The sequence below is a fragment of the Lethenteron reissneri genome, chromosome 36, assembly GCF_015708825.2.
Source record: "Lethenteron reissneri isolate LAM-NWPU_2019-01 chromosome 36, ASM1570882v1, whole genome shotgun sequence".
NCBI lineage: Eukaryota > Metazoa > Chordata > Hyperoartia > Petromyzontiformes > Petromyzontidae > Lethenteron > Lethenteron reissneri.
Window position 1 is genome coordinate 6,321,338 of NC_083814.1, and position 21,387 is coordinate 6,342,724.

At 47.4% G+C, this 21,387-nt stretch overlaps 1 protein-coding gene across 1 annotated transcript; it reads left to right on the top strand.

Annotated features, from left to right (window-relative positions):
• The first annotated feature begins 286 nt into the window (after window positions 1-286).
• On the top strand, window positions 287-21,182 carry LOC133351064 (ATPase family AAA domain-containing protein 3-B-like). Its single transcript, XM_061565976.1, has 15 exons — window positions 287-713; window positions 3,837-3,913; window positions 4,831-4,932; window positions 5,889-5,948; window positions 6,460-6,529; window positions 7,300-7,465; window positions 8,846-9,071; window positions 10,267-10,323; window positions 11,578-11,703; window positions 13,193-13,317; window positions 14,648-14,699; window positions 16,269-16,339; window positions 17,684-17,851; window positions 18,501-18,609; window positions 19,506-21,182. The coding sequence occupies exons 1-15, from the start codon at window positions 506-508 to the stop codon at window positions 19,728-19,730; spliced, it is 1,842 nt and encodes a 613-aa protein (XP_061421960.1). The 5' UTR covers window positions 287-505; the 3' UTR covers window positions 19,731-21,182.
• Window positions 21,183-21,387: the final 205 nt, after the last annotated feature.

A 21,387-nucleotide genomic window follows, 5' to 3' on the forward strand; every position in this document is an offset into this window, starting at 1 on the left:
GCCGTGCTATTAAATAACTCGCTACCATACCCAAGATGGCCGACTAAATCACCTTACTAAAGATGGCCGCTCGACGCAGAGCCAATCAACCGTCCCGTCGCCCCATTGGCTGCTCGCGCTTTCACGCATGCGCACAACACGTTGCCTTCATCTCACGTGAGTGTGTGGGGGGGGGAGAGGGTGGTCAACCGCCAATGGCTGGACGCAACATTCCACGGCGCGCTCCCATTGGTCGAGCCAGCGGCACGCGCGCGCCCGGCCCGCCCCCCCGCCGCTTGTAAGCCGCTTCGCCATTGCTCCGAGCGAGAAGACGCACGTGGTCGGCTTTCGCCTGATGCGGCGCAGGATTACCACGACCCACGTGTGCGGCACACTGTAGTAGCAGCAGCGAGCAGCTAGCAGCTAGCGGCACGCGGAGAGCACGCGGCAAGCACGGGTCCTTGCAGCAGCAGCAAGCGGCGCTTAATTAAGAGATAATTAACGTCGTGCAGCCTGAGCGCACGGCATGTCGTGGTTGTTCGGGCTGAATCGGGGCCAGGCGCCACCGCCTGTGCCGTTGGACACGGGAGCTGGACCCGGTGGTGGTGGTGGTGGAGCCGGGTCTGGCGCTTCGGGGTCAGGAGACGAGGCGCGGCCCAAGGACAAATGGAGCAACTTCGATCCCACGGGGCTGGAGCGAGCGGCCAAGGCGGCCCGGGACCTGGACGCCTCCAGTGAGCAGAGAGAGAGAGGGCACCGTTGAGACATGGGACACGTGGGAGCCGTCATTGGGATTTGACATTGAGAATGCCATTGGGAGTTTGAGTTTAGAGATGTTTTTCTTTCATTGTGGGTGAATTTCATCCGAGTTGTCAATACAAAGTGCCTGCTGCTCCCGGTCAGTGATGATGCTATCGTGATTTGGGACTGGTTGTCATTGTAAATGCCTTTTGGAGGTCGCATATAACAAACGCACGGTGAAGCACACGGCAAAGGTTTGGCAGAAGGAAGGAAGCGTTTGCGAGGAGTTGTGACCTCTGTGGTATTTGTCCATGACTGTCTGACCTCTTGACCTTGGTGGGATTTCAGTTTGGAATGGTCTTCAGGGATGTTATTAGATGACCTTTGTGATGAGGCAATAGCCCATTGTGGATTGAGCGATGGCAAAGTAGTTGGCACACTTGCGCTATGAAGCCAAGTTGGATTCCCATTCACAAAGTCTGGAGCAATAATCCTATCACTGACCTGCCATGGGGAGCTGCTCATCCGACAGGATTGACAAAGTGTGTATCCAGTGCATTATTAAGAGCCCATTGAGGCCAAGGAAGGCTCTTCTTCGAGATGATTACAAATGTGGGATCACCATTGAGATTGCGTTATTGGGGATCACACTATTGCTCATAGATATTTGCTTTTAGCAATGGCTTTGGTGGGATTTCATTGGGTTGTGTTTTCCATTCATAATTTGTACCCCTTGATACAAGTGTATTTTAGGGGGGTGGTTACTTAGTTCTGTAATTAGGCTTAGATTCTATGTGGGGATGTATTTAATGGATGCAATTGTAGACTGTACAGTAAGGTTTTGCTTGAATTATATTCCAGCTGTGAAATGTATTTGGAACTCTTTTAGAAGTTGTTACTGTCACTGCATTGGCTTTTAGTATATTCGTTTTCATTGGGCATCGGGTTTTTTTTTTTCAAACTGCGTTGGAAATGCGTGTGGTACAAGTTAATTGTGAATGTTGTCTTTAGGAGTGGGGGATGACGCTAAGATTTCCATTTTGAATAGCAATTTTCATTCGGACGTTTACAGATTGCCGTTGTGAATGAATTATTCAAATTACAGTTTCTTTGAAGTTTTTAATTGAGAACGTGTTTAGGATTGGTTTTGTAAGAAAAAAGCGTTTCTCTTGGCGATGCCTGTCAGTGTTACCATTAGGAATGTAATCCGTATTTTAATTGGGGGTCATTATTCGTGAATCATTCAATTGTTGTTTTGGGGATTTGTATTTTGTCTACAGTACATGTGTATTTGTACAGTCCTCTGGCAATGTGTTGTTGGATGATGGCTTCCCCATACCATATTTCACCACGCTGGTCAGTTGGTGAAGGTGAGGAGAATAGACACGTGGGAGCATAGAAGTGCAGTAAAACAATGGATATTACTGCATATCCTTGTGCAGTCCACCACATGGCCCCTATGACAAAATCACCTGGAATATGCCAAATCTCACCGGTTCTCTTGAGCTCGGAAGAATTGAGACCGACTAGTGCTTGGATGCGTGACCGCCATGCCCAGCAGGTCGTGCAGTAATGTGTTAGGATGTTCACCGAAATTGTCTTTGTGATGTGTCGCTTGGAATGCCTTTTCTGTTTTTCATTAGGAATGTCCAGAACCCACACTTTTCACCAGAGCAGCTCCGTCACTGATTCCGTGGTTGAGCCCCTTTTACAGCCACTCGCATCAGGCAGGGGGGGGGGTGTCAGTGTCGAGGCCGGGTTAATCAAGAGAGGGTGTTGAACATCTGGGCCAGTTGCCGGTTTGAAGTGCCTCACCTCCTCCCGCATTGCACTTGCCGTGGATTTTCTTCACCGTTGACTTGACACGATAGCATAAACACACCACACGAAGCGGTGATTTTTTTTTTTTCTTCAACGCACGCTTTAACCTGCATTTTCAGCTTGGAAATTAATTGTGTCATTCCTCCACCTGCTGCTGTGGTCTATTGGTTATCTCACTGGACTTGCAAACCAGAGGTCACTGGTTTGATCACCCGGCGCAGCAGTTCACGTAGCAATTTGAACGTTTCTTGATTCCCCCCCCCGTCTCTGTCCACCCAGCAATATGCATGGGCACACCACAGTCGATGGGCTGGTTGCGTGTGGTCGGCTAAAGCCGTGGCTACTCTCATCGCTTTCAAGACTTGTGGCCAGCATGGAAGAATAGGCCAAATAGCCTGTCAAGAGCTCCCTCTATTGGATAACTTTCTGCCATCTGTGACTTGAGACGGTGGTTGCAGGATTTCACTGTTACCATTATACACTCCACCTGCAATAACACAACATCGCTGGATCAGCTACTGCAGACATCACTGAGGCATTAACAAGATGAGTGTTGGCACACTGCTTGTGCTTGCAGGGAATTGATGACTAAATGTCCCATCATGAAAACAGGGCCTCTGAGTTGCCCATAACTTTTTAGTTCATGTCTGCCATCTAATCCAATGTTGCAAACAATATAAATTGTCATAATTTGTCAGTATAGCCTATTGGCCATTAGCTCCAGCATGGGTTAGTCATCTGCTATGAAAGATTCAGTGCTTGATGACGATTTCCCAAAGCCCATTGCCATCTCTTGTTCTGTCTTGTCATCTGTACCTTTATTAAGTAAGACCAATGAGACTGAAGTACGTGGGCTTGCACTCGGACTGAAATGACAGGAGGTCTGCGGCTATGTTGTGGGGTCAGTAATTTACTCGGTGAAACAATTCGGAGCAGATGGTGTTCTACTCTTAGGGCAAATGGCCCTAACAGAAATCTACACCTGTATATTTGGAGTTTGCACGTTCACCTCGTGATCGCTTGGATTTCTCTCTGGGTCCTCCGGTTTTCCTTACATAATTAGAAACATGCGTTTAGAGTATTTAGCTACTTTAAAGTTCCACATGATAAGCCACTCAAAAAGAGCCATTGAGCTTCGTGGGCCTTACCTGGTAAAATGTAAAAAAATGCTATATAATTTAATCTAAACCTAAATACAAAGCGTAATTTAATCTTCGTTTGACTCCACCTTTATCTCCACTTGTTGCTGCACGGCCACAATGTGCCGCTGATGCTAACCCAATCCGTGTGTGCAGAACATGCCAAGGAAGCCTTGGATCTGGCGCGGATGCAGGAAAACACGGTGCAGATGGAAAATCAGGTCAAGCTCAAGGTACAGTGCACGTGGAACAATTCCCACCATTCTGTTACTTTTGTTGTCCCATAGACAGTAAAAACTGCTCTTAACATTGCTGATGAGCCTTGGATAGCCAAAAGCCAATCCAGTGTTTGTCTGCTTAAACAAATATTATTTGAAAACATTTGTTGAGAAAAGCCATGGTCTGATAAACCTAATTACTATTTATTTTGAGGGTAAAACGGAGCTTAGTTTATTATTTATTACCCACAGTGAAACTTAGCTGAAGACCGAAATTAATTCATGGCCGATGTCATTGATACCACTCCACACCTATCCTCTCCGCTAGATAGTGTAATTGCGGCACGGTCGATACGCTACCTTAAAGACCTGCCTTAAAACCACCGCCACCACGCCGCGAAAACGACAGCTGACAACATTGAATATTGTATAGTAACATTGAGTATACTTTTTTCCGCTTTGTATGTATGTTCTTCTTTCACACCGTACTTAGCCAACCTGTGCTAATTGGAGGTGCGAGGGAAGGACAACAAACTAAACACAAAAATTTGTTCTAAAGAAATAAGTTTTTGTTAAGTGCATAGCTCCAGTGGTTTCCTAATATCGGAAGGAAGAGCATTCCAGACGGCCACAAAAGCACATCTTAAAGCGCGCGATACAGTGACCGTCTTTGATGACCAGCCAAAAGCCGCTGCGAGGATGACAGGAGTTTGCATGATAGTTTAAGCTCCTTGACGAGATCAGAAAGGTGTTGGAGTTCATTTGTGGCAGGCACTTTGTGTGTAATACAAATGTCGTGTTGTAGTGCGAGTGGTGGTAAGCGGAGGATGAGATTGCACCATTCGTCACGTCTGCGTTTCCGCTGCCTTGAGGTGCATTCGTATGAAGACGGTGGGTGTGCGTGCACGCTCGCTCCCACTCTGTTCCTTCAGGAATACGAGGGAGCCATTGAACAGATGAAGAGCGACCAGATAAGGGTGCAGTCAGAGGAGAAACGCAAAACTCTGATCGAAGAAACCAAGCAAAATCAGGCGGTAAGCAATCCACACACATACTTCAGCGTTGTGCACTTGTGTAACTTAGCTGCTTACCGGTGTATCGATAGTTAACTGCTAATGTGCCATTGTATTGAGGGACTACAGCTGAATGGTGTTATCTTGGTGTGGTCTGGGACTGTTTTGTTGTTTTTTTCTGCCTTACCCAAGATTGATAAATCAGACTTATATAAAAATATGCAAAAAATTACTTATTTACATATATTGACGTATTCTTGGATCTTTCGGTAAAGTCACGTAGAAGGGAAATAATAAAAAGAAAACATAATAAAATTCTCACGACATTTCGGCCACAACACAAGCAGCCGTCGGCAGTCACGAAAGCTTTAAATCGAAATATATTGACTTGCTTACTTTTTTCTCTATTTTGCACTCCTATCGTTTTTGTTTTTATCGTTTGCTGTTGTAACTTGCTGACCTGCCCATATTGGACATCTGTGAAAAAGAGCTTCATAGCTCATCGGATTCCTCCTCCTGTCTAAATAAAGAGTCCTAATCTTTAACATTACTATATTCCTTTTTTTCGTTGTGGCCTTTTCACAACCGTGACTGCAGATTCGCACCAAAGCGTCCACCGTCTCAAATTCGCTTCGATTTTTTCTCTTGAGTAGCAAAGTTCCAACAAGTGCGTCATTACCGAACACTGGTTTTAAGACCACAGCTAAGCAAGTCTCGTCAACTCGTTTAAGAGCTTGCAGGTCATTCGTAAAAATGAAAGTGAAAAAAAATGTAAGCGCATAGTCTCCTTTGCTTTCACACAATCGAATGGAATTTATATTTACACAGGGTGCCTTCACTCAAGGAGCTTGACGCAGCTTTACAAAACGGTGGTCGAATGGAATGATTTAGATGTCAGGGACGTACAAAAGAGTGGGGAGGTAGGAGTGTTCATAGTCTATTGTTAAAATGTTCTGTCGAATTGCTTGTGATTACAGAGAGCTCAGTACCAGGATCAGCTGGCCCGGCGGAGGTACGAGGACCAGCTGAAACAACAGGTAACGCTTATCGATTCAAGTGTCGTGAGTCGTCATCAGCAACAGCAGCAGCCATGATATATCCACTGCTGGATGAATGCCTCCCCAAGCCATCACCATCCCTCCCTCCTCATCATGCCATGTAACATTGCATCGAGCTGCAAGCCGATTTCGCTGCTTCATGCCGGCTGTGAAACATCCTCTTGGGCTTATTCAATCCTTGGACTTCCATTCCATATTGGTCTCTACCTACCACCAGCCATAACCTGCAACGCATCCTGCCCCATCCAGCTAGCCTGTATTTATCACTCAATGTCGCATCTCCACGTTGAGTTTGCTCTCCGATCCATGTTGTTCCTCTTAGCATGCTTCTTTGTGCACTTTTCAACTTTTGTTCCATTTGTCTACCCGAATGACATAGCGGGTGGTAAAATGCACTGTTTGAAAACCTTATTCTGTAGACGCTTGAATGGTGCGTCCCTTCTCATTTTGCCGAAATAAAGTTTGATCTTTGCTTTTTTTGTGCTTGCAGCAACTCATGAATGAGGAGAATTTAAGAAGACAGGAGGACTCTGTGCAAAAACAGGAGTCCATGCGGAAAGGTGATGCTGCCCCAGTGCGGTGGTTTTTACTGGGGACACGGGGTCCATGTTCTCAGCACCGCCAGTCTGTTAAAACACTGCGCCCTGAGACGCATTGCTCCAGGCTGTTGCGAACGAGAACACGAGTTTTCATTGTCGGCAACGCGGCCTACGCGTTCACGATCCGGTCTCGCTTGTCTGTTCTTGTGCAGCTGGCAACAACATGATTGTACTTGCAGAGTGGTGATGCGAATTATATTAACTTGCACGGGTTTAATAAAACGCTCGACTAAAAATGTGTAGAGTTATGAGATTTCATTAACTATACATTTTTCAAATGTTATTTTTCACGTTGAGCGTTTCACGTCCCGCCGTGCGTGGGTCCCACTCGTGGCCACAAGAGGGCAGTGGTGAGACGTCGAGTGATTGACGCGTGCACGTGCTAATGTTACAGACTTGCTGAAATCAATTGAGAGGCCTCATGGCAGAGAACAGTTACTAATTGGCCGTGCCACGTGGTGGCAGGTTTAATGAAACATTGATATTTTCGTGCTCTAGCCCAACAAAAAAATGTTCTCATGGATAACAGTTGGGATGCAAAATTACCGCAACCATGGCAGTGCTTACAAAACGAATCGGTTCCAGCGCGATTTTAATTAAGAGGCCTTTTCAAGTCTTCCTGTTTCTGCTCTTTGTCGTGACTAATATTGGTTCGCGAAAGGCCCCGCGTGTTAAACTGCCCGAGCTGTGTCCCCCCCCACCCTCGCTTGCCCGCCGTCTTCTGCGAGCAGCCACGATCGAGCACGAGATGGAGCTGCGGCACAAGAACGAGATGCTGCGCATCGAGGCGGAGGCGCGGGCGCGCGGCAAGGTGGAGCGAGAGAACGCCGACCTCATCCGCGAGCAGATCCGCCTGAAGGCAGCGGAGCACCGGCAAACCGTGCTCGACTCCATCAAGTAACGTGACGCACATCTATTATGAAGATTGGGCATTCACAGCAGAGCTGTCTTCGCAGGCATCTTATGTTTTACAATGGGCCTATTGGAGTTGCTACAGTCATACAATGCAAGATAATGTGGATTCATATTGCACGTGAATGCGATTGTATCGCAAGATGCTGTACCACAGCAAACTCAAAGTTCACAATGACGGGTTTTTTGCGTTCAGTCATTGGTGACTGGGCTGAGCCAATCGACTCGTGGCACATGACAAACCTGGTTGAGTTATTCACGGGCGGCTGAGGTTCAGCTTTAAACCCAACATCTGCCCGGACTCAGCGCGCTGACCTCCAAGCCACCCAAATACAACAACAATGATCATTTTCTACATAATTTCTAAATGTACATCTAGCAATCGCATGCAAACCAGGCAAACAAGGCAAGGTCATGGAAGTTTAAGTGAGGGATTGTGATGCTAGCACTGCAGGAAATGGCCTTACTTGCCAGATAACGTGGTGGTGAGATGTTAACTACCTCGCCTAGTATGCAGGATGTCGTGGGTTCAATCCAGAGGTCGCAAACGGGTTTTGATTCCTTACCCGTTCCCGGCCGCACCAGGGTCGCAAACGGGTACCCGTACCCGTACCCGGCCGGGTACGGATAGCCGTTCCCTACCTGTACCCGTACCCTACCCGAAATGAGTGACAAACGGTTACTCACCAGTGACTCACGGCCTACCCGTACCCGTACCCGGCCGCACCAGGGTCGCACACGGCTACCCGTACCCGGCCGGGTAGCCGGGTATCGGGTAGGGTACGGGTATCGGGTACCCGGTTGCGACCTCTGGTTCAATCCCAACGCTGATGCCTGTTTATTTGGAGTTTGCATGTTTTCCCTGTGGTCCCCTGGTTTTTCCCGCCACATTTAGAATCAACATGTGTTTAGATAATTTGGCTGCTATAAATTTCCACATGATAAGCCACTTCATTGAGCTAACATTTGTGGCCAGGTCGCTTCTGAATAAGAACTAAACGGCTCAGTAGGCCGTACCTGATGAAATAAAAAATAGTTTCATGGTGTTTTTTATTAAGTTGAAATTACCTACCACCGTCTCCCAACACGTAGGTGTGGTTTTATCAGCAAGAGACTTAATTGGCCCCACTAATTCTGTATGAATGTAATGGGCATTCCAAATGTTTTTTGCAAGGTATTTTGGTAAAGATACCTACAAAGAGTTAGAGTTATTTGAAGCGCAGTAACAACGACAATACCTTGCACCGAGTCTCAAGACCGATATTTCTGGACGCACTGCGAGAGATGTAAAAAAAAAGTCGCGAAACCGACTCGGCGAGCGAGCCCTTTGCCGCGTGTCCACTCTCCCCCCCCCACCGTGCGCAGGACGGCTGGCGCGGTGTTCGGCGAGGGCTTCCGAGCGTTCGTGTCCGACTGGGACAAGGTGACGGCGGCCGCCGCGGGGCTCACGCTGCTCGCGGTCGGCGTGTACACGGCGCGCAACGCGACCGGCGTGGCGGCGCGCTACGTGGAGGCGCGCCTCGGCAAGCCCTCGCTCGTGCGCGACACCTCCCGCCTCACGCTGCTCGAGGCCGTCAAGCATCCCATCAAGGTGAACCCTCGTCCGTTCGTTGCGTTCCTTCTTCCGTTTCCGTTAGATTGTTCCGCTCGTTGATCAATCTGTTGATTTGTTCGTTAATTAGTTAGTATTTTTTCGGTCAAAGTCAACGTTTGTCACCTTTGGAATACTTTCTAGTTGTCCCACTTGTCTGTCTCTAACTGTGGGGTCATGATAACGCCCACTAAAGGTGATTCGATACTAGCAACATGTTCGTGTCAAGACGTGTTGCTGTGTTGGACACTCCTTCGGAGAAAAACCCTGATAAATGTATCGCAGAGTGGCGCACGCCATGTGCGCTCCTCGCTTACCCATCTCGTAACTGTGACGTCTTCTTTCAACGATGCAATTACTTCTCGTGGCGTGGCCCGCACTAGCCAGCGGTGAAGTATGTTCAAACCACTAACATGACTGGCACAGTGTAAGGAGGCCTCTATCCAGCACTGGATTGACACATGGGCGGGGGGGGGGGGCTGTATGTTATCCTTACCATTATTATTGGTCGCGAAAGCCTACGTCATACACTGAGAGAAGAGAGAGCTCGCCACAAAAATGCATAGTGCCATTCATTTTAGGTCACACAGTCGTTTGGGTGGGTGTACATTGGAAGTCTGCATTAACTTGGTAAAGGTGTGAATTTCTTTGCACTAATATCCCACAATCGCGCATGCTTGAAAGGTTAAAATGCCATGGAAAAAAAGTAACACAATGTTCAATGTGAATACGTTTTTAAGAATGAGGTCTATTTTTACCACCAATACGAATGTTGTGAGAGGGTCAGGTTTAGTTTGATGTGCACGATAAAATTTATTGTAAGCATGCATTTGGCTCGCCTAACCCATGCACAGATATATTTAACAATGCAGTAGATTTTTTTAAATTGGCTCCTATTGAATAAAAACATAAATCGTTGACGTGCCTATTTTAAAAGCAATGTAAACATTTGACACTTTGCTCCCTGGCCATTTGATGAATTGTCACAAGTCGGAGACTCCTTTTGCTTGCTACAGTTTTTAACCGTAGTGGCAAATGTATCGCCTCTAGTGGCTGCAGGTGTCGTGTGTGAACCCATCGCTGTTTGTACAGAATTTGCCAAATGGTTGTTTATCGCATACATGTGCAACAGTTCAGTCTAGTGTATCCCGCGGTGATTTTGTGTTCAGTTGTGTTGTCGGTGCTTGCGTCGCAGGTGGGAAAACGCTTCACGAGCAAGCCGTTGGATGCGCTGGAGGGAGTGGTGCTGAGCGTAAGTTTGTACTCGCCCCCAGAGTTTTAACAACTGCCTGGGCCTCGCTCCCATAACAGTCGTGCGGCCACGTACCCAAGCCGCACTCAACAATACCAGCATTTCTCTCTCGTATCTCTTAAACAACTGTACATCTAAATCAGCTTAAGCCTCCTGTAAATCACGTGACTTCTGCGTGGTCGCCCCCACTCTGAATCCTGCCCCTCCCCCCCCGTGAAAACAGACGCTGCTACCTCCGTGCAGCTCACTTCTCTCTCCCTCTCTTCCCTCTCGTCCATTGCCCTCTCATCCTCGGCATCTTGGCCAAGTGATTGCTCCTCCCCTTCTTGTCTGGTTTTGCCTCTTCCTGCTCCTCATCTTGAGCCCTGTCTTGAGGACTTCCGTCCCGACAATCCTTCCCTTCCTCTCCCGTTCCATTACATTTTTCCCGACACTGTGTCTTTGTCTCTACCCCCCTTGCCATGGTGTACCATGGGTGAAAGTGTTTATCCAAGGTAATGCATCGCCACTCAGGACCTGTGTGTTACCCTCTAGGGGTGTAACGATTCACCACTTCTCCCATGGTCAGAGCAAGTGTACAAGCATTGAACAAGCAAATTATTATTCGCTCGCCGATGCAGGAAGTCAGAATAAAGTCCAGGAAATCATAAATGACTTTGGTTGTGAGAATTGTCCATCAGCCTACAGCGCGAGCTGAAATAATAACAACTGGCACGTTATGCATGTACATTGAACTTCTTTCGCAATGTACATAGCCAACCAGGCTAATCGAAGATGCAGGACAGCAAACTAAACACAAAAAGCAGTTCTTAAGAAATGAGTTTTCATTCTAGATTTGAAGTCTTGACTTAAAGCTTTCGTGACTGCAGGAATTCATTTTCTTTGGGTCTTTCGGTAAAGGTTCAAAGAAAATAACAAAAAATTACGACGTTTCGATCGCAACACAAGCGTTCGTCATCAACGTCATGGTTTTTGTGTTATTTTCTTTGAATCTATCTATGTGACTTTACCAAAAGACCCAAAGAATGTGACAGTTTAACTTGTTTGTCAGGTGGTGGAGGGTTCTTTCGACTGAATTTCGGCCAGATCGTTACGTGGCCTAACCCAAAAAAATCAGCTAGAAAACATATTTGAGCTCCCTTATTCCTGAGCTGGCTTGGATTGGCCTCGTGGCTCGTTGAGATTTGATTGGAAAATGCCGTGGGAGATTCCGCACGGAGAGTGCGCTATAAAAACCTGCTTGTTTATCTGCAGCCCAGGCTGGAGGAGCGAGTGCGAGACATCGCCATCGCCACACGGAACACCCGCTCCAACCGGGGCCTCTACCGCAACATCCTTATGTACGGGCCTCCCGGCACGGGCAAGACCCTCTTCGCAAAGGTACAGTGAGGAGCAGGCAGATGCACGATAACCTTCTTGTCTGCCTGGTTCTGTCTGCATGATCGGTCGGTTGTTTACGAATGTGACTGTGTAATCAGAACCGTTGACGGACACCAGAGGGCGTGGCAACACTTTTAAGTGTCTCCCGCTCAAAAGAATACAGTAAAACCTTGGATTGCGAGTAACTTGGTCTACGAGTGTTTTGCAAGACGAGCAAAAATTTTTAAATAAATATTAATTTGATAAACGAGCGAGGTCTTGCAATACGAGTAGTACGTATACGCCTTGTCTGCCGAGCGTCACGTGATCACAACTGATATACGAGTGCTTTGATATACGAGTGCTTTGGATTACAAACACGTTTCCGGAACGAATTATGCTCGCAATCCAAGGTTTTACTGTAGCCGGGCATAGTTCGATCTCCGTTGGTGATTCTGGACTTTTTCTGGAAATTCCACATTTCCTTGCTGGGGTCCCAGTCTTCTCACAGAATTGCCACTTCACTTCTCGCAAAGTGGTACTTGCTTTTATCAACCTCAGAAAGATGATTGGTTGAGTTGACTCCCTCCTCCCCCCAGCCGGGATTTGAATTTGCAGCCTTCCGGTTTTGATTATGCACCATACGTATGTATTGTATGTATGTTGAACTTCTTTCACACCGTACGTAAACCAACCGTGCTAATCGGAAGTGTGGGGGAAGGACAACAAGCTAAACACACAAAGCAGTTCAAAAGAAATGAGTTTTAGATTTAGAAATGCATACCTCTTGCATAGTACCCTATAACCACTACGTATCCTTTTCGATTTAAAGCTTTCGTGACTGCAGGGATTCATCTTCTTGGTTCTTTCGGTAAAGTCACGTAGAAGGAAAATAATAAAAATACAACATAATAAAATAATATATTTAACATTATAAAAATATGTTTTATTTTTATTATTTTATTATTTCCCTTCTACGTGACTTTACCGAAAGAACCAAGAAGACACTACGTATCCTCTCTGAATATACTGTATATACACAAGAAACCAAAACCGCTTATTTTACTGCATATATTTCAATGCATGTCTGTTGCACCAATTGCTGTATCGTCAAAAATGCCACCAGACAGCCTGTCAAACCTTGTTATAACGATTGCTACTGGCATACATTGGTATGCGAAGGCCCATTAGTTTATCAACTGCTTTCTTTGCAGCCTTTAACCAAATCCCTTTTCTCGTGCAATTCTTATCCTTTAAACACTGATGTGGCACTTCATTTTCCCGCACTTTATTTCGCCTGAAAAATTGCAACCAGGCTGCTATGGTGTATCCAGGTCCCCCATCGAAAATGTGTGTTTAGTCTCCAGCAGGCGTTCACCTGTGCGAAAACAAATACATGAACAAACAAACGTCGGTACCGTTTGCGGTAACATTGGCAACGCTCCCAGCGCGCACACTTTCGCTCACTCTGTAAGCTCTTGCCGTGGGTGGCCCCTTTGTCCCGGCGCAGAAACTTGCAGTGCATTCTGGGATGGACTACGCCATCATGACGGGCGGGGACGTGGCGCCCATGGGCCGCGACGGCGTCACCGCCATGCACAAGGTGTTCGACTGGGCCTCGACCAGCAAGCGTGGGTCAGTGCCCCTCGTCCCCAACCACGAGCCACTGATTTGGCACATGCCTCTTATACTGGTAGGAACCTCCTGGTTACACCAGCCCACAGGGGATTATTGTGTCCGTCACCCCGTGGTGCCCTTATAAAACTCAAAGTTTAACCTACTCACGCCGGCTTGTGCCCGCCTTCACAGTCGGGCATATTTGCAGAATACACCACGCCGCCGTTGACCCTGGCCATTGACCGAGCAACCCAACGTTCCTACCAGCTCCCTCCGCAGGAATGTGTTTTTATTGGAGCGGTTTTTTTCGGTTTTCTCAACGGGTTGGGCTATCGACATCGCTCAAGCTGCGTTTTTTTTTCCCTTGGTAATGTTTAGCGAAAAGGTCACTGAAGTAAGTGGACGGCGGTGACCTCCATCTGGTGTTGAGAGGAATTCGTGTCAGCGCATAATGATAATGTTCCTACCACCCCCACTGAGGTACTGCCCTTTCCAAGATTCTATGGACTTTATTTAGATTCACGATTTTCGTGACCACCGTCACAAAGACGTACCTTTTCAGAATCGAGGCGTAAGATATAAAGTCCATTTGGAGATTTCGCAGACCAGCCTGTGTCAAGGGAATGGCTGTAGAAGGGCTATTTAACAAATAAATTCTCATAAAATCTGTCAGGTGGCTCTTTTATGCTTAATACAGTCGGGAGGTCACACTTTCCCATGCTATTTTCATCGAATGACGGTCAACCCAATATATTTACCTATATTTTTTGTAATTCCTAACCGCTATAATTAACAGCGTAGGGTTCCATTGCTTATCTCCATTTCTGGCCCCAATCCAGTGGTGCAAATTCAACATTTTAATAGCAAGGGATCACTCCTTCCATTGGACAACCATTGTTGTCAGTTTATTGGCCCAGGATGAGATGATTTCGATCATGTTGGCCCTTGACCGAGATTTAAAACCTCAATCACCTAATGGTAAGTCGAGTGTTTCATTTCTCGTTAAGGGTACCGCCTGGCCAAGCATATACGAGCCCTCATGGGCCGCTGTTCACATTGCGGTGATCTGGGTCAGTGGTTCCCAACCTGTGCCCCGCGGGCCCCTGCTGGTCTCACGAGGCTACTACTACAAGGGGGGTGGTTCCACGTAAAAAGTAAAAAAAATCCTCGCCAAGGAAATGTACAATTGCAAATCACTCGTAGCGTGTGGTGGTCCGCGCAATGTTTGGAGGTTGTAAAGGGGTTCCGCGCACTCGCAAAGGTTGGGAACTGCTGCTCTGGATGAGCGCGTGAGCTCGTGTTGTACCCGCGTGGCAATTTTTGCACCCTTGCCCTGTGTGCCGCGCAGGCTTTTGCTGTTTGTTGACGAAGCGGATGCCTTCCTGAGAAAGAGATCCACGGTACGTGTTTTGTATGTGCGTGTGTAGTTGCGGGAATCGAACCCAAGTTCCGTTCCTGCTCACGGCCAACACCAGTGACGATTATCTGAACCGATCCGGAGCCGCCCCCTAGGTCGACTCAGCCTCAAATGAGTTCCTGGTGCGGTGTGTGAACATCACCACTGGAGAGACAAAGGCGGCCAGGCGTGGTGCTAGCCACCCACCCCCTTGTGTGCTGTGCCGGCCTTCATAGGTGCTTGCTAACAGCACTTTCCCCAACAGTCTGTGAAGGCTATACATGGGGGATCTTTGTCTTTATAGTTGTGTCACAGGTGGGGAGCAGTAGTACAGTTGTTAGCGTACTGCGCTAGGAACCCAGCAACCCAAGTTCGATTCCCGCTCGTGGCCAACACCGGTGACAATTATTGAACTGGTCCCGGATCTTCTCTAGGTCAACTCGGCCTCAAATAAGTGCCTGGTGTGACGTATAAACATCGCCATTACTGAGATGAAGACGGCCAGGCAAGCTGCTGGCCACCCACTCCCGCTTGTACTGTGCCAGCCTTCATGGGTACTCGCTAACAGCACTTGCCCCAAAAGTCCCATGGTGTATAAACATTTCTTAGCCGCCACACCATCTCTCCAGCCTCTCTCAGTGGCCCTACATAGAAGGGGCCATTGCCCAAAACTTCGCCTATGTAAAGGCACGTCACCTATTTTAAGGCCGCAGTGTTATTGACGAATGTGAGTTTTTTGTTGTTTGTGTTTGGTCGCCACTGCCAACGAAATGTCATCAGACGGTGTGTTTTATAATTAGGCTCATTAAGATCACAACATGAAGAACAAGTGACCTTTCGCTGTGAAGTTTACAGTAAAACCACAGTAGCTTAATATGCAAGAGGTTTGGCCCTGTTACGTGATTGCGTGATGGCTCAAATCACACATGTAAAAAAAAATCTGTAAAATACAAAAATAAAATTTGTACCCGTAGTTTTTTTTCCAGGCCTGGGTTTAAACCCTGCTAGGTCAAACTGGAAGATTAACCTAATTTGAAAAACTTATGCATCCGAATTAATCTTGCACACGTAATTAACTCATATAAATGTCATTGTAAATGTATAGGTGTACATTTAAATTCCGGGTATACGGAATGGCATTGTTTATTATTTGGCCAAATATGGAATAGCTATTTAGTTATTCGGCCGAATTCAAAGTCAAATAGTAAATTTAAATGTATTGTTTTTGCAAGTGAACTGGCAAATCGCCATTTGATGACTTTGACTGACAGGTTTGTGTGTGTGGTCCCAGCTTCACAGCCTTGCCCCGTGTCCGCTCACACCTCTCTCTCGCCAAATGGAACTGCCTTGTCTCACGCACTGCCCAGTGGTCTCAACTCGCTGCCCTTTCTCTCACCCCCTCTCGCTACCCTCTCACGGACTCAACTTTCCGCCCTTCCGATTCCTTCCCAAAACGCTGGCTTCTCAGAAGCGCGCCACCACGACCACGCGGCCACGGTAGCCATCGTTTGGGCCGTGCGATGGTTTGCGTGTGAAGGATTAACGGGTGCCGTTTGTCCCCTTTGTTTTAAAGGAAAGGATAAGCGAAGATCTCCGTGCGACTTTGAACGCGTTCCTGTATCGGACAGGAGAACAGAGCAACAAGTGAGTGCGTCGCTACCACATTGACCGGATTTGCGCGAACCATCTGATCACACTATGACACCTCCTTTACCAGTGGCAAAATATAGTAGTAGGTTTATACCCTTTCAACTGGTACAACAAAAACTGACACCGTCATCTGGTCCAACACCAATGGAGACTAGGCTCTAAGAAAAGCTGTCTCGGGTGTGGACCAATCAACTTCAAGGACAGTGCATATCATTATCATCATTAGAGTTGTTTCTTTTTATTTGCATTTTGACTGCTTGTGTTGTGGTTATTGCAAACATGATGCCTTGTATAAAGGTGTCAGTTTTTGTACCAGTTGAAAGGGTAAAAACCTATTACAACATCTGATCACAGTTGCTGGGCACAGCCTTGAAATGCCAAGTGAGCAGCAACAAACAGCACTGTTAAATACTAACAGATGGGAGTTGATACTTTGATAACTGGCTCATCAGCTGGTTTATTGGCGAACTGACCATTATTGGATTGACTCGCCGCTTGGCCGTCTTTGTCATCTCGAGGAATACTTTGAGGTCTCTGGTGTGTTTTCGCATTTCCTCGACTGGGAAATGCTATGTTACGTGTCATTTTAAATGCGCTGGTAAATGCCACTGGGCGCAAACTAATGTACGAAGTAGAATAGCCCCCGGGGGGGCTGCCGTGGCCGGGGCACATCACTCCCAGTTGAAAGGTCACGTTGAAATCCCAGTCGGGGCTCAGCATATCTTCTCACTTGTAACAAGCCGCCAGTGGTCATCAATTTATTTTTATGTAATTCTCGTCCAGGCCCCTTGGTGTAAAGTGCAGTCTCCGACTCGTATGATCTTTGTTGATGCAAATTATGCATACTGGTCTCTTGAGTTCTCACCAGGTTAACCAAAGTAAACTTGAAACATAAATATGAAATTTGTTCAAATGAGCCAAATGCACCTAGGGCAATGTTCGCCTGGTGTTATAAAATGTTAAACAGCTGTTTTAAGAACATTATGCATGCACTTCTGCAAAAGGAGGACATTGGTTCGATGCTATATTTGAAGTTTTCGTGATTGCAAGGTAAAGTCACGTAGGTGAATCCCTCCCCGTAGAGGTCGTTCATTATAGATTTTAAGTTTTCGTGCAGTTGGCGCTGAGTGCGCTTGGCCTGGTCTGTCACGTGACGTCACGCCAGAAAGCCCCCCGACACTTCACGTGGCCTGAAAGTACACCTAGCCTGGCACGGGCGCCACAGTGAATGAAGTCGCAAGAGGCGAGCAGCACAATATCGGCGTACGCCGCAAAGCCACTACAAGCCATCGCACAGGCGGTCAGCGTCGCGCGTCCGTGTTGCACGTCGTCCCCCAGGTTCATGCTGGTGCTGGCCAGCAACCAGCCCGAGCAGTTCGACTGGGCCATCAACGACCGCATCGACGAGATCGTCAACTTCGCCCTCCCCGCGCTGGAGGAGAGGGAGCGCCTCGTGCGGCTCTACTTTGACCGCTACGTGCTGGAGCCGGCGACGCAGGGCAAACAGTCAGTCGCGCATCAACGCTGCTCTCGGCGCCGTTTCCTCGATGGGGAGATTTCTCGCATGAGCCAGGGGAGGGGAGCCCACAATAGGGCCATTCATTGTCCCTGTAACCAGGATAGGGCCATTCATTGTACGTAACAATATTCTCCCTCGCGATGCAATGAATTGTTTTGACCTAGGGTCGTGATTCAATTCGATAATCGGTTATTTTAGTTTAGCATTGTGGTGAATGCAAGTGCCTGTAATGGCTGCAGGGGTCACGTAAATACATTGCAACATATGTGAATTGTAATCAAGTGTAAAGTTGCGGTTTAGGTGAACCTATAGGATACGCTGCAATTAAATTAAGCATTTCAAGGACACTCGACTGTCACACGTTTAGCATTTATTGCCCTTTCCCCGCACATCCGATTAGCATGGTTGGCTAAGTACTGTGCGAAAGAAGTTCAACATCTATACATGCATACGTGTGTGTGCGCAGCAGGAGGTCAGCCCCGTGACCTCCTGCCAAATCGCCTTGGACACTTTCACCTTCCTTCAAAGTGCTCCCCCTGGTGCTTGGGGCTAGGGCGTTATGTCACCTATTGCCGAGTGGCGAACGCTCGCCGTTGCTGTGGTTGCGTCCGTGTCCGTTGCCCTGCCGCTGCGTAGGAGGCTCAAGCTGGCGCAGTTCGACTACGGCAAGAAGTGCTCGGAGATCGCCAAGGTGGCCGAGGGCATGTCCGGCCGCGAGATCTCCAAGCTGGGAGTGGCGTGGCAGGTGAGCGCTCGGGCTGTCGACACCACGGGGTTTAGTGGCGTGGGACTGATGTGGTGACCCAGGCTAACTCGACGGAGCTACATTCGTGAGGCTGACAACCCACGTCCGAATAATGTTGGGAAAAAATCATACATATGCACGGGATTGTGACTCTTTCCACGAGCACCTATCTTTGATAATTATGAGCACGAAAGCCAGCAAAATGCATCTGCACATGCATGTAGTCCTTGTTGATCTGCTTGGGGAATGTGGAATTGAACCCAGAGTGCTGTGATTGTGGTTCACAGTACCAATCACTATACCACCGCTCCATGCATGAACACTTGCATGCATACGGATATCTGGCGGGGTGACTCCAGCAGAGAGCCCATCTCAAATACTCAAGGTTGTGGGCTCAAATTCGCATCACGGTTCGACTTGGCCTCTCTCAATAAACCCTCCCGAGTCTAAAGAATGAGCACCACATAGCCGGACATCAACATTGTTTGTCCTCTTATCAAGACAAGGTTTGTGTTACACAACAGAAGAATTTCCACCACTAGCTGAGGATCACTCAGGGGGGAGGGAACACTGATAAGAATGGTGGGTTGGGCACATTTGGACTCTGTTGCTTGACGGGGAAAAAAATGTACTTCTAGATTTGAAGCTTTCGTGACTGCAAGGATTCGTACTCTTAGGTTTTTTCAGTAAAGTCACGTAGATAAAAAAGAAAATTAAAAGTTAATAAAGGTAATAATGGAAATAAAATAATAAATCGCGACGTTTCGGAGGCAACACAAGTCTCCGTCATCAGGTGGGACCATCGCAGCTAAAATTACCTACGTGACTTCACCGAAAAAACCTAAGAGTATAAAAAAATTGAACGTCGTGAACTCCTGGCGCGGTGCATTTCTCAGGCGGCAGCCTATGCCTCGGAGGACGGCATCCTCACGGAGGCCATGGTGGACTCGCGCGTGAGCGAGGCCATGCGGCAGCATCGCCAGAAGATGGAGTGGCTGCGGGCGGAGCGTGCGGGCGCTGGGGCGACCCAGGCGGCAGGGCCCGAGGAGGTCAGCGACAAGAGTCCCAAGGCCAGCGCCCAGAGTCTGTTCCCCAACGGAGGCGAGAAAACGTCGAGCTGAGTAGCTTCAGCTCGGTGGGAGGGGGAACGAGACTGGGGCCACGGTTCGTTGGTTTGAAAAATCGGTGGAACGCCGGCAAAACCAAAAAAACCTTTGGCCTACGTTGCAGAGCGAACGTGGAATTTAAGAGGGGAAAGAAAACTCAACAAGGTTTTAGACAAAGCTTGAGGCGAGGTAGCCCTGTAAATTGAGTTGCCTTTATGATATTGGTAATCCGATCTAGCAACGTGACATTTTACAACAACTTGAGCGAGAGTATGCGCGCGCGTATAACGACGGTGCCTCAACGTAGTTTCACGTGTGTGGATGGGTCAATGTTCATGGAACTAGCGAGTGATTCTTTTTTTTTTTAGAGTTATCGTCTCATTCTGCGAATTAACGGATAATAATTGAAGAAATGTATAATGAGCACTAAATGGTTAGTGCCACGTAATTCACTTTTTTCCACTTATTTAATTTGATTGCGTGCACAGTCAGTCCCTGTACCCCGCTTTAAGGTTCTGATTTTGGCGTGCGCGCGAGAGCCGTATCCACGCAGCCTTCACGAGAGCGCCAGCGCGTTTTGTGCCTGCTAACGTGTTTACCTCGAGGCCACCGTTCTGGACGCGCCAATATTTGGCGCTCGCGCGTATCTTTCACCGCATGCATGTGCGCCGAACTTCTTTCGCGCACCGTACGTAGCGCAACCGTGCTCATTGGAGGTGCGGGGGATGGACGGCAAACTAAACACAAGCAGTTGTAAAGAAATTAGTTTTCAATCTAGACGATGTCAAAGTACATGGCTCCAGTGACTTCCGAATATCGGAAGGAAGAGCGTTTTACATACAGGGGGCAGGAATCGAGCTCTGATCACATGTCTCGCATTGCCAGACGCGGTGATTAAAATTAAATTGCCAAACTATTTTTGTTCCAGTACCTTGTCATTACGATCGGTGAAATAAATTAAGTCTGCAGTACCGCGAAAACGTGTTCTTTTATGTTTGTTGCAAACAAAACAGTGTTTGTTGTTGCCCGCTGAAAACGATAGCTGACTGCGTACTTTAATGATGAAGTATGCTCTAGGAAGATTAGTAAATACATGTGTAAATTGCATTGCTAATTAGAATTTACACCAAACTGCCTGGAAATGTTAAGTGTTCATGCTAAATGGGACCAAGGGGCAAGTGGTAACCCTTGTATTGATTGAAATATTTAGAAGTAGATGCATTCACTGTTGGAATTGTTCCGGGTGGGAGGAGGTGACTTGTAACTGGGCTGGGAAAAGGGATCGTGTTCATGTGTGCACCAACGGTTTGCCGTGAATCAACGTGTAGGTTTGTGATGCGCGTCACTTAACCGCCAATGGTGAATTAACTTGTGCACAGCCTAAATCTTCCATTCTACTCTGTACAGAGCATCGTGAGCAAGCAGGTCCATGCTGTTTTAATAATAAAAAAGGTCTTTTAATGAAAATCGCACTGGAATTGATTCATTTGCAAGCGCTGCTATGGTTGTGGTAACTTTGCATGCCAACTCTCATCTTGTTTTTGGTGGTGCACAGTTTACTGTATATTTGAATTACCAAGCTTTAAATGTTGACTTAAAGCTTTCGTGACTGCAGGAATTCATGTTCTTGGGTCTTTTGGTAAAGTCACGTAGATAGGTTCAAAGAAAATTT